Source organism: Sceloporus occidentalis, unplaced genomic scaffold (assembly GCF_023333645.1).
Source record: "Sceloporus occidentalis isolate IW3139 unplaced genomic scaffold, rSceOcc1.0.p SCAF_7, whole genome shotgun sequence".
NCBI classification, from domain to species: Eukaryota; Metazoa; Chordata; class Lepidosauria; order Squamata; family Phrynosomatidae; genus Sceloporus; species Sceloporus occidentalis.
This window is the reverse complement of record NW_028316987.1, coordinates 9,660,273-9,673,374: the sequence shown is the minus strand read 5'-3', so window position 1 is coordinate 9,673,374 and position 13,102 is coordinate 9,660,273. Positions and strand designations below refer to the sequence as shown.

Genomic DNA, 13,102 nt, shown 5'->3' with positions numbered 1-13,102 from the left:
GCTGCTATGGTCTCGCTTCCACTCACCAAAGATTCTCATTGAGGAAGGAAACAGCATTCATTGGCTAGAAGTTTGTTGTGAGGGAAAAGCCTTCTTTCTGTGCCTTCCCATTACTTACAAGGAATCAAGCTCTTGTGCCGAAAAGACCACTGTCACCTTTACTTAAAACAAGTATTGTTTGGGTCTCTTATAATCCATCTACAAGCTCACACCCTTTTTACTTGGGACACACACTCCATATGCCATAGTTTGTTACGCCAGAAAACAAATGTTTATTAAGAATTAACCAGGGAATTTTCCATGTATCCCATCGTTCATGAAAATGGCAGGGAAGGGGGACACTACCACACCACCAGCACCACCTTGATAGCAGAACATGTTTAATTTGACAATGGCTCCTAAACATAGGATAGGAGCACAATTACTTGTTTTCTCTCTTACTCTCTGTCTTTTCCACTCACTTCAGGTTCCAGTCCCAGTCTATTCCTTGCTGCCCTTTAATTTTAAGCCTGCTGGGCACTGGGATTTCACATGCGGCATATCTTGGTGTTGATTCGTGGACTGGGTGGGCACGGGCCACAAGGTGGCTGGCAGACTGGGCCACATGGGCCACGTGGACCACATGGGCCATGTGGACCACAGGGAGGGGGTGCAAAGGGTGGGGGCCCACAAGGGGCAAAAACTGGACCACTGGGTTTGATACAAGATGGGGCTAGGTTGGGTTCAACCATGTGCACAGATGGCTTGCAGTCTGGAGGGCAGGTTGGAGTGCAGACTGGCTCTGGGGCACGGACGGGACGGCAAACAGATGAACGGATGGCGGTTGAGCACTCAGCATCACAAGGACGATTGGGAAGCCTGGATAAAGAACAAACATTTTTTTAAAGGTGAGGCTATTGTATCCTTAGGAGAAAGCAGTAGAGCCCTAACTCAAAATAGCAGGGCCTAGGGATAAAGACATTCTCTTATGCACATGGCTCTTCACAAACTGGTGACTTAGTGGTCTGCCAACAGAATGGCTTTGCTGGCAGAAGACACAAAATGGAGCAGAAAAGAAAAGGCCTAAGATATTAATGCAATTTCCCAAGACCCAGTCCTCTTTCAGCTCAGAAACAACATGACAATGTCAGCACAAAGGGGACAGAGGAGAAAGAGAATGCAACAAAATTCCCAACATCCCTATGCTGAGAGGGGTTTGGATTCCATACAACTTCAGCTGATTTAGGCCCTGTCTGTACCACCACGGGGCAGCCCATATTATTGTAGCCCCAGAACTGCCCCAACCCTACTTTACTGTAAAACCCTTCATTCTGAAGCTGGGTGGCTGGTGCATGCATGTCCAGTTGAGCCGTTCAGTTTCTCTGGTGCTGCCACATGTCCCTTCACAATGAGATCAGAACGAGGTGCCCAGTGATGAGCATATGGATGGGTGCCTCATTCTGACCTCAGAGTGAGTGACTGGCAGCAGTGAATGGCTCAGGGGGACATGTTTCAAACAACCACTTCAAAATGGAGGGCTCTGGATCTTCCAGAAAGAGCAAGTGCGGACTTATTAAAAGTAAAAGTGGGAAAACCTGGTTCTGGTGCTGAGCAGGCCATGCATCATCTTGTCTGTTCGCACCACAACCACGCTTTGAGCTATGTGTCATCTGTATGTCTCCCTGCCAAGGGAATGGAGAGAGTCCGTTGTATTTGGCCTGTGCAGACAGGACGTTAATATCAGTTGGCCTTTGCTCATATTGGCCAGTTAGTTTGAGAATATCAGATTATTTTTTGAACGCAGTGCAAGCAAATGTCATGAGTCTAAAGCCAAAGGGTTCACATTCATTTATCAGTTCTCAAAACAATCTTCTGGGGCTTTTTCCTTGGAGTACCTCTGGACATTTCAGCCCTATGCACATTACCTGGAAGACATTTGCTCCAATTGTCCATTAGGGGCAGTGTCAAGTACAGTTTTCTCCACGCCTAGGGTAACCAGGCACTACTTGACTAGAACTCCCAGTATCTCCAGCTAGCATGGCTGATGATCTGTGATGATGGGAGTTATTGTCCCACAAGTTAAGGGTGGGAAAGACTGCATCCTATTAACAGAGAACATCCACCTAGTAAAATGCCAGTTTCTTTTACCTTCTGGGGTGATGGGAAAGATTCCTTAAAAACTTGTACTGTGCTACAGTTTTGCAGATTTCAGCTCCATCCCTTCCAAATGGGTCTGCTTAATGGAGTGAGGCTAACAAGTTAACAAACCTAAAACCAAACACTGTGCATATTATGTTGGCTGTGCCATGCTAGCATCTATGAGTTTGCCTACATACGTGCAGTCTTCCCCTTCCAACATGTTGCGGTAAGTGGCAATCTCACAGTCCAAGCGGGCTTTTTCGTCAAGGAGGGTCTTGTATTCGCAGTTTTGACGCTCAATGTCACAGCGGATTTCAATGAGCTGGGCCTCTACATTGCTGATCATGGACTGGAGCTGGGCCAGCTGGGTGCAGTAGCGCGATTCTGTTTCTTGCAAAGTGTTCTCCAGGGCATTTTTCTAATAGCAAGGAAAGGCAACACATTTTTGTCAAGCAAGGAGGTACTGCTGTCTGTACATATGACAAGTTTAATAGGACTATAAAATTCAGAGACGTGGCCATGTTAGTCTGGAATATCAGTATGCAAAGGGATCTTGTAGCACCTTCAAGACTAGCTGAGCAAAACACATTGTAGCATAATCTTTTGTAGACTTGTCTGTTTTCTCAGATGCTTGGACTGAACTGGTGTCTAAGATATCCCCCCCCCCCCCGCCACCTCTTCCTCCGCCTCCTCCTCATTGCAAGTATTACTATTATTAATCACTCTCTCACTTTCCTGATTTGTACTCCATCCTTCTTCATAATTGTTCAAGGTGGCCAACTAACCATAAAAACACCATCAGAATTAAACATTTAAAATATCTAATATTACAATCAACACAAAACTTACATTACAAATAATAAAACCACAGAGTAAAAATATCTGCTAAAACAGAGTAAAAGAAATACAAACAAAGAGGAAAGACAAACACTAGCTTTTCCTCTTATATGTGTACAAATAGTGAAGAATGATGCAGAGGGCCAGCAGTTGCCCACCTTGATGTTGGTCTTGCACTTGGAATGCAAAAAATCAAGTAACTGATAGGATAGTCCAGTCAATAGGATAGATGTAAAATGCAAAAATAGCAGGTTTTCCCCCCTCCTTCACAGAATGTTTAATTATGTGTCTAACATCAGACACCAAAGCTGTGTAGGAAGTTTATAGAGTTATGTAACATTCCTGGTCCTAATGATCTGCTACTAGATAATCAGTCACAGTCAGTCTGTCAGTTTTACTTTCTCCCACATTCATTTTTTTTAAAAAAATCTTGTTTTTTCTGTTTCATTTATGAATAAATGAATACATTTCCTCATTAAAAGCAAACCAAATGAAATGTTCAGCCATCTGCACTGGTCAAATGCAGTAGGTATCTGTGTTCTTAGAATGGAGAAGACTATGTTGCACCTGCTTACCACATTGCCCTTAAAGATAAGGAACCTGTTAGGAAAGTAAAAGCTGGCAACCTTACTTCAGGACCACAAACATGGCTAAACATGTTAAGACTTAAACACTAAAAACCTTCAGCTTGAATGGACAAACCTGTCAGTTTTCCTTTCACTTACATCTGAATTTCTGAAAACACTGGTCTTGTAATTCCATATATATATATATATATATATATATATATATATTTGGCAAATGTTGGTAAACTAAACCAAATGAAATTCTTACTGTTCATGTCTTTTATACATGCACAGGTTTTTTGCTTGTTTGTTTGTTTGGTATGTGAGCAGTCGTCATAACTCCTAGTTTAGGATATACAATAGGTCTGCCACATCTGATCCATCATTTTGACTGCCTGTAGATCACCATGGCCTATATTATTCAATAGCAGCAATGTAAATACACACAGGCTGAACCATGCATGTTCATGTCACTTCCACTGATTAATATGAGATGCAATGGTCTGTGTTTTTTTGGCATCTGTGGTGGGTGGGGATGGAACCAAACCCACACGAATACAGAGGCCCTACAGGGTAATTTTTCAGTTGATTAGTCTTATCATTCAGAAAGTAGCCCAGCAGTCCAGTTTTTAATATGTTTTTGCAGAAGGTTTATGAATGTTGCAATATTTAGATTTGCTTTTAGCCTGTAGATCTTAGAGCTCTTTTAAGAATACGATGTGCTAAGGAAGCAGTATCTAATTTCTGATTCAATTGATAGGATAGATTGGGATGAGCAAAATGTAGTGTCTGGGCTGCATGTGACTCCCAGGGCCAGGGCTGCCAGAGTAAAAATCTAAGAGTGTTTAATGGTTGTACAGAATTTCAGCTGGTGTTGTTTGTAACCTGGTTGCATGAGAAGTAACACCTATTGACATTCCCCTTCTTGCAGGAGTAGTCTCCAGTTTTAAGTTTGGCAATATTACTCACTACTGCTTTTGTGCGTTCTAAGTATATGCCCATGCCAACAGCTGAGTGTGTGTCTGTGTAATTTTTTTTCACCCCTAAATTACTAATACATGCTCAAGCTTTTGAGAAGGGTGTGTTTGGCTATCCCACCATGTTTTGGGGCATGTTTGACTCCCTCTTTTTTTCCAGCCCATACAGGATTTTTCCCCCTTTGGCCAAAGCAGGAAATTATTAGAGAAGGAAATCTTGTCATTTCCTAGTTTGAAAAAAGACCTGTGTAAGTCAAACAAAAAAAGGTAGGGAGACAGTCTGGATATATTAGAAAGTGTGGTGTGTTTTGAAAAATCTGAGGAGTTTTTACTGACCACTTTGGTGGCAAAAAGCTAATATCCCCTGGCCACAATGTGATTGGTAGGATAGTGGTGTGGGAGGGTGACAATGGGAGAGTGCAGCAGTCTTGGGTCCTGTACTGTGCCACTGTGGCTATCAATCCATAGACGTTGTCCATTTCTGTCCTAGGGTACCAAATGAAGTGTTGACACGTGTTTTCAGGAACATACTCCAATGAAAGGATAACTACAGTGGGCCCTTGGTATCTGCTGAGATTTTATTCCAAGAAAATCCCTTTCCCCCCATGGTTACCAAAATCCATGGACACTCAAGTTCCATTAAATATGCTAGCATATTACAATGGTGTCCATTATATAAAATGGCAAAATCAAGCATTGCTTTTTGGAATTTATATATTTTAAAAACATTTTCAATCTGTGGATGGTTGAATTTGTGGATGAAGAATGTGTGGATATGGAGGATCAACTGTACAGTCTGCTAGACTAGGGAGCTTATCCCATGGGCAAATAAGCTGGTTTACCTCTTCTGGCTTCAATTCTTTATCGAAAATGCCCCTGGATGTTATAATAACTAAATTGCCATTGATCTAGCCGTGATGCCGTCACCCGGATGCATCCCAGGTCGAAGCCTCACTCAGCCCATCCTTTTTCAAAGTCAGGGAACTTCTGACATCAAAAAATGGTTGGCTGAGTGAGGCTTCAACCCAGGATGCATCCAGTTGGCAGCATTGTGGTTAGTTATGATAACATCCGAGGGCTTCCCAAATACCGAATTGAAGCCGGAAGAGGTAAACCAGATTATTTGTCCATGAGATAAGCTCCTAGACTAGACTTGGAGTTTTCTCTCCCTGTGTCTTTTGGAAGAGCTGTTCAGGAGCAAGATAGTGTAAGACAGTATACACACAAAAGCACTTACATATCTCAACCAGTGAATGCTGGGCTCTCCTGAGTCATACTCACCATGCTCTGCTGAGCCTGTAGATCAATCTCAAGGGTCTGAATGCAACGCTTGGTCTCAATTATCTCACTCTGGCAGCACTGCAGCTGTTCTCCACTTGATACTACTTCCTTGTTCAGTTCATCCATCTGGTGAAAGAAGTGTAAATATAAAAGTGGGAAAGAAACAGGTTGCATTATTCTGCTGCAAAAGTTTGTTGACGAGAAACCTATATATGTGTGTGCATGTGCAGGGAATTGAGGGGGAAAGTCCTTGCCCCCCCACCCCCAAGAAGGACATACCTGGGCACAGTACCAGTCTTCCACTTCCTGGCGATTTTTTTCAAGATCAGCCTCATATTGGCATCTCATCTCATCCAGGACCTTGTTGAGGTTACAAGATGGGGCAGCATCCACCTCCACATCGATGCGGTCACCCAGCTGAGAGCGAAGGGCACAGGACTCCTGGAGAAAGAAGGCAAGAATGAAGACAAGGAAAGTTTATGTGAGGATGTCTATACTCACAGAGCATGCTGATCAAAAGATGTTGCTGAATATGCTTCAATCTTTTCATAAATGATGAAGAGATTAAAGTTCTTAATTTATTTGGGACTTAGGCCCTGGTAAAACATTGACCTATGGGCCTTCAGTGGATGGGCCCAGGGTCTGATGGGCATCTCTGGGATTGAATAGGGAGGGAAATATCCTAGAGGATGGTAATTAGTTCAGGCATAGAAAAGTCAGTTTCTGATCTCTGGACTAGTATGTCCAGGAGAGATTCGCCAGCTGGTCCGCAGAAGCCTGTGGCTGATGCCTGTGTCCCTTGCAGGCTTTTCTCACTCTTTCACATAGAAGAGGGCAGATGCATGATAGTTCTTGATTGGGGCCCAAGGCTGAAGCTTTGGCCAGGAGCCTGAGGTGATACTGTGCATCTGCTGTCATCCAGCCCATGGTGGGCTTCAGGGTGGGTAAATTTCCCCCTCCAATTCAGTTGTACTTTCCTATCCCTGCTCTAAGGTTTTTGTGTATAGCCAGCCTAAATACCTTAAATGTACCATAGCCCATCTGATCTTGGAAGCTAAGCAGTGTCAGCAGTGGTTTGTACTTGGATGGGAGACTGCCAATGAATACCAAGTGCTGTAGGTTATATTTCAGAAGAAGGAATTGGCAAACCACCTCTGACTATTCCTTGCCTAAGAAAATCCCTGAAATTCATGGAGTCGTCGTAAGTCAACAGATAATTTGAAGACACATACAAACACATCGCTTCTGTTGGCTACACAATGCTGCCCAAAGCTTTTCCCCCTTTTTGTGCACTACTTCCTCAATGCTCATCTCCTTGTCATCTAGCTGCAGCCTGCAAATCTCTAGGACTACAGCTTTCATTGTCTCATCATTCCCAATGAACACACTGCAGGAAGACAAATGAAAGGGAATGTTGTTTAAGGCATCTGAATGACATCAAGTTGTAGAAGGCCCACCTAGATTGTTGGAACGTATCTGTAGGGAATTGTTGGATTGATAGCACTCCTGACTTTGGGTAGAGATTGGTGTAGAGGTTCTCAGTATAGTGTCAGTTGTTTTAGAATGTGTTCTGACCTTGGTACAAGTTATGTGTTGGCTATACCTCCTCATGATTTTTCTTCAGGCACATCATTTCCTCAGTCAAGGACTCAAGTTGGGCTTCCAGGTCAGCTCTGCACAAAGTGAGGTTATCCAGACATTTACGGAGGCCACCAATGTCACACTCGTCCCGCTGGCGCATATTCAGTTCATACTCATACCTTTAAAGGGATGAATGACAGTTCATTATACCATGGCTGAGAGGTCACAGATCTGGGTTTTAGACTGGAAACACAAAGCGTAATCCCGAACACAGGTGTAGGTGGATAAGAACAGCTTTTGCTGTTGAGTGAGGAGCATTGGTGAATACATGTCAATACTTTATGGGAACTCTGGGATTTTCTGCTCTTCATTTGCCACATTTAGCAGAATACTGTGCCTCAGTTATGGGAGTTTATTGCATGCACTTTTCAGCCCAATCTGGGCAAGGGATGGGATCAGGCCTGAATGGAGGGAAATGGGTTTATTGCATACAAAATTGCTGCTGTGCTGCTATCAGACCATCACCTGTTCCCTAGCCATGCTTCTCCTGGTGATTTTGCTACCACAGAAGCTTTCTGTAGTACAAAAATCAGCCAGCAGAGCATGTCTGAGGAACAGGTGATGGTTGGGAGACAGTGCAGCAGCAATTTCATGTGCATTAAAACCCATTTTCCCCTGTTCCAGCCCGATCTTGTCCTGTGCCCAGATCAGGTTGAAAAGGGCATGCGATAAACTCTTTGGTCTCTCTCAGTTGTCCACTAACAGACATGATCTGTTTTATGACAATGTCACAAAGAGGAATGAGATAAAGAGACTTTGTCACTTGTGTAAAACTTTATGAATAACATCCGGCACAAAATACTTCCATCATAATATGAGTATGAAACATATTTCATCTAAAGAATACACAGAAGCCTTAGTGTGTCATACAGTTTGCCTGAATTTTTACATGCATTTTTTACTTAGAAATAGGTCTCACGAATTCTTTACCCATTTGTATTCTTAGTGTGAACTAGGGATTTAAGAAATAAGCCCATATTTTCCTATGCTTGATACTAAAAAAGTAAAACACTGCAAGACAGTATGTTTGGTCCTTAATGATTTTTTGCCCTCAGAAATTACATAAATACATACATAAATAAATACACAAACACACAACACAATTCAGCGCACAGAGAGATTTCATTTGCACAGAACCCAGTATTTTTGGTGCACTGTTTACGTTTAAACTAGTTTTTTTTTTAAAATGGTACAAAAAGTCAGACATAATAGCCACATGCAGGAAAAAAATATATTTAAATAAGAAGACTGCCACGTGAAATTTTAATTGGCATGCACTTTTAAGAGCCATCTTTTTGTGTGCAATGTGACATCTACTTTTTGACAGTTCCAGATATCTCTCAACAGAATAGCTCACATTTCAGAATGTACTGGAGATTACTAGAACAAATAACAACATTTCCTAAGAGTCGTTTATTTTGGAAATGTTGGGTGACTGGAGGCCAGTACTACCAACATCCAGTTACTATAACACTCCTGCTGGTGAAACCCTGCTCTTAACCTGACAACCACAGAGGAAGTTATCTACAAGATGGAACTGTCTGAAAAATGAGAAAGTTTGCTATACATAAAAACAATCTTACTTAGTAGAGTAGTCATCAGAAGCCATTTTGAGGTTGTCGATATCCAGGCACAATTTTGCATTGTCAGCCTTAGTACAGCAAATCTGAAAAACAAAATATCAAAATCTCATTTTAACCCACACATGTGGATGAAGTTGGAGAAGACACAGATGAAATGGAATGCTATAAATCAGATATCTGATTGCCCATTGAGAGTGTGAACTTTGGAAGCACACTCACACTTTTTAGTTGAATGTATCATCTTCTCCTCTAAGGTACATTTAGTTGAATAGGCTATGCTCAGTACTGATTTGTCAGAACCAACAATGTAATTCTTTCTTTTCTTGCCCCTCAGATACATTTTTAACATTTCAATGTAGCTTTCTGTATCCTCAGAGCAGTTCTTCAAAATTTAAAAATGGGTTCTGCTTGATTATTTTTTGAAGGGGAAAAGCAAATATTTAAATAGGTAAACATGCAGGTAGTATTTCAAAAGGTAAAACAAAGAAACCAGAAACCTTCCCAAACATGGGATGGCCTGCATGAAACATGGGAAGAAGTGCAAGTGTGTGTGTGTGTGTGTGAGAGAGAGAGAGACAGTATATGTGTTTGCTCTTTTTATGGCAATGGAAAGTGAGACCTGGGCTCAGTTTAGAGAAGAATAATGCAGCAAGTTTCATATTTATGAAACCACTGTAGCATTTCTTAGCTTTATACCACCACAAATTGAATATGTGAAAAATATCTTCAACTTATGTGTATATAAGAGAGAGAAGGGGGGGGGGAGTATGGGAGGGAAAGTTGCAATGAATAATGACAAGTTCATTTGTAGTCAATGTTAATTCAGAGGGTTGCAGAACTTTGCAACTTTACTGAAGCCCAATAAAAACATATCCTTTGATTTGCTTTACTATAGACCTGTTCAAATGGCCATTAAAAAGAGTGCAAAGTATAAATAATTTTTTCAGCCTTGTATAAACAGCAGGTACATCACCAAATGAAGGGGGGAAAGCTATTCTCAGTTCCAAATTGCCTTTTCATGTGTGCAATATGATTAAGAATGAAAATACAAAATTGAAAACAAAAATCAAATATTAAAATGCCCAAGGAGTGAAAATGCCATACACTAAGGAGCTTCTTGCTCAGCATTTTAAACCGACTCCAGCCTCCCACGGGATAGGGATGAAGGTGGGGATTATCACACACTAAATTGTCACTGAAGCACCCACTTGCCATCAGCCCAGGTCCAAGCTAGGTCCCAGCCACGCTCCGCCTTCTAAAAAGTGCTGGTGGAGCACGGTTGGCCCCACGCTGATGGCGGCAGGCAATTCAGCAGTGATTTAGTGTACAATAATCCCTGCATCCATCCTGCATCCCAGCTCCAGCCCAGGAGGCTGGAGCCGGTTTAAAATGCTGAGCAATATATGGGATACAAAACATATAGAAACAGATAATAACATTCAAGCACTACCCTCTTTTAGGCATTTAGAACCTTATGTCACAAATGCACATTTGGGACAGACACCTGGAACCTTACTTTACAGAATCATGGTTTTGTTTTTTCCTAGGGATTTAATATTACACCATTTTTATGAATCTTTATGTAAAAAACCTTTAAACAAAATGACCTTGAATAATTTTTTGTCTAACCACCATACTAATTATTATATTAGTATATATGATATGAACCCAAGGCTATGCCTTGGAAGACTCAGTTCAATAACAATCTGAATAAATATTCTTCATTTTTTCTTGTATTTCCCAAAACTCCCCTCTTTTCCTTCCTCATCTGGACAAATAACAAAAAAACTCAGAATTTTTCCATGTTTTTGTTGGACATGCAGATTATGGAAGATCACATAAGAACATCCAGTTATGTTGGATCTGACTGATGGCCACTCTAGTCTAGCATCTTCTTCCCACAATGTCCAAGATATCTGAGGGAAGGTCACAGACAGGGTGTGGATTCAGTAGCACTATTCCACCCATCGTCCCTTGCAACTAGTGTTCACAAGAAGCATTCCTCTTAAACAGGAGATGACATATAGGTGAAATGACTAGTAGCTCCTTGATTTTTTTTCTAATTCCCATTTAAAACCATCCAACTTGGTGGTCATCACCACATCCTGGCCACAGTTTAAATGTGGTATACATCCTCTTGCTTGTGCTAAATCCCCCATTTTTCATCTTTAGGAGAAATTGTTTATCTTAATGAGAGATGGAGGAGAGTGTCTCTCTATCAGCTTTGTCTAGATCACAACTCATTAATTACCTGCTGCTGGAGCTCATCGATGGTGCAGTAGAATGGCTTGAAGTCAGTGCATACGTAAGAATTCTCACACTCATACCATTCTCGGATCTTGGCATCCAGCTCAGCATTCTCCTGTTCCAGGCAGCGCACTCTGTCCAGGTAGTTGCTCAAGCGGTTGTTCAGGAACCCCATGGTTTCTTTTTCATTGCAGTTGAGGATCCCTTCCTCATGGCCTCCAGCAAAGCAGTGCAGAGGGCGGGCTGGAGGTGGGATGCAGGGTGGTGGGACACAAGTGGAACCCAAGCTAGGAGAAGGAAGGCATGTAGAAGGCATATATCCCCCATTTCTGCAGCTGTTGGGGTGTGATGAGGTGGTATGACCCAGGGCAGGTAGGCAAATGCTAGAGCGACGAGGAAGGGTGCTTCCGGGTCGGCTGTTGGCAGAAATAGTGCTGTTGGGACGGCAGGTGGAAGCAGCCCTGTAAGAGCCCCTGAGAGACCCACAAGTGCGAGAAGAAGTAGCAGCCATAGTGGAAAGGAAAAGCTAGATTGCAGAACAAGCCCGAAAACCAAAAGCACCCAAGTCTGAAAGATGATCTCCTTCCTGGTGCTTTTTTTATACCAGGAGTGTTGGGTGTTAGCTCCTTTACAAGGCTTGATCCTTGTGACATTTCATCTCTCTGTTGCTCATTAGCCTGTTCATAACTCACTTAGAAAGCATTTCTTGGCTTATAAAATATCTTTTTGCTTCATACTTCACTTGCAAGTTCAGGACTCTTCTTGATGGCTGTCCCTGGAGTAATTGTTTTATGGGACAACATCAAAGGAACATGTCATCTTCAAACACCAGGCTTCAATAACAGGGTGTGGGTCATTTGAGCAACATTATGAGCTTGATGCTTCCCAGTGGGATTGCCCCCTCCCTCTCTCCCTCTCCTTGCACTACCTTGACCATCCAAAATATGAGAGAGGCCAACAAGTTATATTTCTTGTGTTTGTTTCCAATGTGTGAAGGAGGTTGGATCCAGGGGACTGAACTTTTCCTAAGTGCTCCAGTTTCAATTAAACTTATAAAAAAGAAAAGGAGAAAGAAAGAAAGAAATATCTGATTATTCAGGCCATAGTTGGGAAAGTTTCTTCCAGAATCCTCTGTACTAGATAGGGGCTGGAAGCTATATTTCCTGCCCCCCTCCAAAACCCTCTTCCAACTTCTAGTTCAGGTTATGGTTCACTTGAATCAAAAATTTTCCTTGGGCATCATGGGGATAAAATGGGCATATTCCCCCTCTTACTACTTTGGAAAGATTTTGTGTTGGTTTTTGATTTGCACTTAGGATGTATCTGATTGCCATGTTTGAGGAAAGGACCTGTCTTTCTCTTAGTGTTTTGCTCCATCGATACTTCTGATGACGGTTAATCCTGTCCCTGTGGCCTTCCTTCTGGGAGTTGTAGTTTAGAAACTTCTGAGCTACAAACAATATCTTCAGTTGCTCCTTGCCTGTCTCTGCCCTTTCTGTGCAGGATGCTTTTGCCCCAGTTAACTTTCTCTCAGGACTAGGCCAACAGCTGTTGGGAATGGCTCAGAATTTCATGGCCTCCATGATAGCCACAGGTCTGTCCCATAGTGCTGGGCACACTCTGGACCTTGTTTTCTGTGCTGGGTGTGGTGGTGATGATCTTGGTGTGGAGGAACTTCTACAATTCCGGCTTCAAGGGCAGATCATTAACTCGTCAGATTTAGATGCACTGGGACACATAACCTCTTCAGGGGTATGATTAGGATAGTCTGTTCCAGGAGGCTGATGGATTTGAATGAATTCCTGATGATTCTTGAAAATTTTCCTTTGCAAGTGATTCTGTTAAAGCTCTG

At 42.3% G+C, this 13,102-nt stretch overlaps 1 protein-coding gene across 1 annotated transcript; it reads right to left on the bottom strand.

Moving 5' to 3' along the window:
• Positions 1-527: 527 nt before the first annotated feature.
• Positions 528-11,761, bottom strand: LOC149309144 (keratin, type I cuticular Ha4-like). The gene is made up of 7 exons (XM_089531177.1): positions 11,255-11,761; positions 9,004-9,086; positions 7,383-7,539; positions 6,059-6,220; positions 5,780-5,905; positions 2,316-2,536; positions 528-858 (listed from the first exon to the last, which is right to left on the bottom strand). The coding sequence occupies exons 1-7, from the start codon at positions 11,759-11,761 to the stop codon at positions 528-530; spliced, it is 1,587 nt and encodes a 528-aa protein (XP_089387303.1).
• Positions 11,762-13,102: the final 1,341 nt, after the last annotated feature.

Coding starts and splice junctions, on each gene's coding strand:
- LOC149309144 (XM_089531177.1), bottom strand. CDS start 11,761: ATGGCTGCTACTTCTTCTCGCACTTGTGGGTCTCTCAGGGGCTCTTAC. Junction 9,087..11,254: donor TCGATGAGCTCCAGCAGCAG/GTAATTAATGAG, acceptor TTTGTTTTTCAG/ATTTGCTGTACTAAGGCTGA. Junction 859..2,315: donor TTGGAAGGGGAAGACTGCAC/GTATGTAGGCAA, acceptor TTCTTTATCCAG/GCTTCCCAATCGTCCTTGTG.